The 3,543-nt window shown below is 52.5% G+C and overlaps 1 protein-coding gene across 1 annotated transcript; it reads left to right on the forward strand.

Annotated features, from left to right (window-relative positions):
- Positions 1 to 292: 292 nt before the first annotated feature.
- Positions 293 to 3,172, forward strand: Thap11 (THAP domain containing 11). Its single transcript, XM_031341243.1, has one exon. It carries the CDS (start codon positions 546 to 548, stop codon positions 1,455 to 1,457), a length of 912 nt encoding a protein of 303 aa, XP_031197103.1. The 5' UTR covers positions 293 to 545; the 3' UTR covers positions 1,458 to 3,172.
- The last annotated feature ends 371 nt before the right edge of the window (positions 3,173 to 3,543 follow it).

Below are 3,543 nucleotides of genomic sequence, written 5' to 3' on the forward strand. Positions count from 1 at the left end.
AGGCAGCATGGAACTTGTAGTCTTTTGTGGGCTTATATCCAGAGCGCTTGCGCTCACGAAGCACGCGCCCCGTACCATCAGGATTCCGAGTCCTTGTGAGGGGTAGCCTATGCGACAACGTTCCATTCGAATACATTTCCCCCTTTCGCCTAGGACGAGCTTCATCTGGAAAATCATCGACTCTGAACAGGATATCGCGGTGCCCGGGAAAGCAGCCGGAATAAGCCCGCCCCGTCCCGGAAGTGAGCAGCTTCTGGCGCGGTGCATTGTGGGGGGCGTAGTCCTCCTTTCCAGGCGGTCCTTCGCGGCGTCCCCCGGGCCGACTCCGAAGCGCAGGCGGGCGGCCGGGTGGGTAGCGCGGCGCGGGCGGTCCGCAAGCATATTCTGGGCACGGGGCCTCCGCCCGGGACGACTGCGCCGGGCGGCAATAGTGAGAGGCCTCTGAGGGCCTCGCGCGGCGCCGCCCGTCGAGGAGCTGAGGCGGGGGCCAGACCCGGCCGTCGAAGAGCTCAAGAGGCCGGTGGGCCGGGCCGCGCGTCGCAGCCATGCCTGGCTTTACGTGCTGCGTACCGGGCTGCTACAACAACTCACACCGGGACAAGGCGCTGCACTTCTACACCTTTCCCAAGGACGCTGAGCTGCGGCGCCTCTGGCTCAAGAACGTGTCCCGTGCTGGCGTCAGCGGGTGCTTCTCCACCTTCCAGCCCACCACGGGCCACCGTCTCTGCAGCGTTCACTTCCAGGGCGGCCGCAAGACCTACACGGTGCGCGTTCCCACCATTTTCCCGCTGCGTGGCGTCAATGAGCGCAAAGTCGCTCGGAGACCTGCGGGAGCCGCGGCAGCCCGCCGTAGGCAGCAGCAGCAGCAACAACAGCAGCAGCAGCAACAACAGCAGCAGCAGCAGCAGCCGTCTCCGTCCTCCTCCACTGCCCAGACCACCCAGTTGCAGCCAAACCTGGTGTCTGCCTCTGCGGCCGTGCTTCTTACCCTTCAGGCCGCTGTAGACAGCAGCCAGGCTCCGGGATCCGTGGTTCCAGCGTCCACGACTCCCTCGGGAGATGATGTCAAGCCCATCGACCTTACAGTGCAAGTAGAGTTTGCAGCTGCTGAAGGGGCAGCCGCCGCTGCCGCTGCATCAGAGCTAGAGGCTGCTACAGCTGGGCTGGAGGCCGCTGAGTGCACTCTGGGCCCTCAGCTGGTGGTGGTGGGGGAAGAGGGCTTCCCAGATACTGGCTCTGACCACTCGTACTCCTTGTCGTCGGGTACCACGGAGGAGGAGCTCCTGCGCAAGCTGAACGAGCAGCGGGACATCTTGGCCCTGATGGAAGTGAAGATGAAAGAGATGAAGGGTAGCATCCGCCATCTGCGTCTTACCGAGGCCAAGCTCCGTGAAGAACTTAGAGAGAAGGATCGCTTGCTTGCTATGGCTGTCATCCGTAAGAAGCACGGAATGTGAATGTTCCCCCCCACACCTCCCCGGCCCAGAAACCTGCAGAATTCGTGACTCCTTCCAGCCCAAAGGAATCCTCAGGCAGATGTTGAACTCCCCAATATTCTGGTTGACAGTGCTGAGGTTAGGACAGCGGGACTCCAGGTGGTCAGTTGGCACCCTCTTTCGTCTCCTCCTGAAGTAGGAGTTGGGGACTTCAGAATCTGGTGACACCAGCAGTTATGACTTTGTCTCTCACTCCCCAGTTTATGTTGCAGATTCTGGCTATACAAAGGCTTCAGAACCATTGAACTTGAAACTTACCCTGGAGAGGTGTAGATGGAACTCTTAGGGACTGTGGGTTTGAGGGAACCTCGTCTTAAGGTTGGCCAGCAATCAGAGACAGCTTTGCTGTGTGTAGTGATAAGAGATCTCGGTAACATCATTTCTCCTTTTCATGCTACGTTTCAGGTGCAGCCTGTGATTTGGAAGGGGACTAGCTGATCTGTGCCTCTGCCTCATAGGCCCTCTACCCAGAAGGTCGTTCATGAGAGGGCTCTGGGTGACTTGCTGATGTTGATCCAGCTTACCAGGGACTTAGGGTTATCTCGTTGCGTTTGCTACTGGTTACAAATTCTATTTTCTGTACAATTAGACTGAAGTTTTCACTGTGTTTGGCAAAACAAATTAAACGAAAAAGTAAGGTTTTTATTTGGGTTTCGACATTTTTTTTTATTAAAGCTAAGTGTCCTTGAAATATGGGGATATAGGTCTTGGCCTGTTTGAAAGAACAGGCTAGCCTAGAAGGAAGAGATGATTAAACAACTGGACCGTCCCTCCATAGAGCACATAGAGATTCATAAGGTTCCTTGTTCAGGTCACTCCAAAGAGTTTGGAAGCTGCACGAAAGGTCTTGGTTTGTCCATGATTATTTCTATGGATTGTTTATGTGTACATACATAAATGTGTGTAGTGTGGGGGGTACCTGCCAGAGGTTCTATATATATAGCCTTTTTTTTTTTCTGGAGACATGACTTAGCTGATTGGTAGAGCACTTGCCTAGCAAGCACAAAGCCCTGGGTTCAACCCTCAGTTCTGGAAAGTGTGTGGGGATGCTGTCTTCTCACTTGCTTGGATCTCACCCAGAGATAGGCTCTTTGGCCAGCCAGTGAGCCTCAGGGAATCTGTGTGAGTCTGCCTCCCCAGTGCTAGGATTACAAGTTTGTACCACCATGCCTATTTTTTGTTGTTTTTATTACATGGGTTCTGTGGGTATGCTTGCAAGGCAAGCACTTCCAACTGAACTACCTTTCCATCCCTTTCCTTGACTTTTTAAGCGAAAAGGTATGACTGAAAAGTAAATGGGAATTGTTTTGTTCCTCTAGATTTTTGATAGTTTTAATTTCTTTTTTTTTCCCCCGTGTGTGGAGTGGGGGAAGGGTTGAAACAGGGTATCTCTCTGTAGTCCTGGGTAGTCTGGAACTCAGTTTGTAGACCAGGCTGGCCTCAAACTCAAGAGATTTACCTGTCTCTGACTGCCATTAAATCTCTGACTGAGATTAAAAGTGTGCACCACCATGCTGGGCTTAATTTCGTTCGTGAATTCTACAGTTGAAGTTTGCTTACCATTTCACCTCTTGGGACATGTAGTGTCTGGAACACATGTGGATGTAATTAATAAACCAGTGAAGTCCAGAATTGGAAGCAGCCTTGGCTCTTTCAGGCACCCTGGACTCTTGTTACAAATGCATTCATTTCAGTATACCTTCATTGTGGAAGAGGTAGAGAAGTATAGGGCATTAAGGAAATGGTTTGTCATCCCTACACTCGTTTTGGCTGCCTCTGTCTTTAGATTGGGTATTGGAAAGGTAAGATGGCATTTTTATCTATAGTTGTAAGTAATTCAAACCGGGCAGTGGTTGCGCACGCCTTTAGTCCCAGCACTTGGGAGGCAGGGGCAGGCAGATTTCTGTGTTCAAGGCCAGCCTGGTCTACAGAGTGAGTTCCAGGACAGCCAGGGCTACTCGGAGAAATCCTGTCTCGGAAAAAAAAAAAAAGTAATTCAGCTCAAAGTTAATGGGGAGATGTGAATGACTTGTGTAGCTCTTGCTGT

This window comes from Mastomys coucha, unplaced genomic scaffold, assembly GCF_008632895.1.
Source record: "Mastomys coucha isolate ucsf_1 unplaced genomic scaffold, UCSF_Mcou_1 pScaffold22, whole genome shotgun sequence".
Lineage (NCBI taxonomy): Eukaryota > Metazoa > Chordata > Mammalia > Rodentia > Muridae > Mastomys > Mastomys coucha.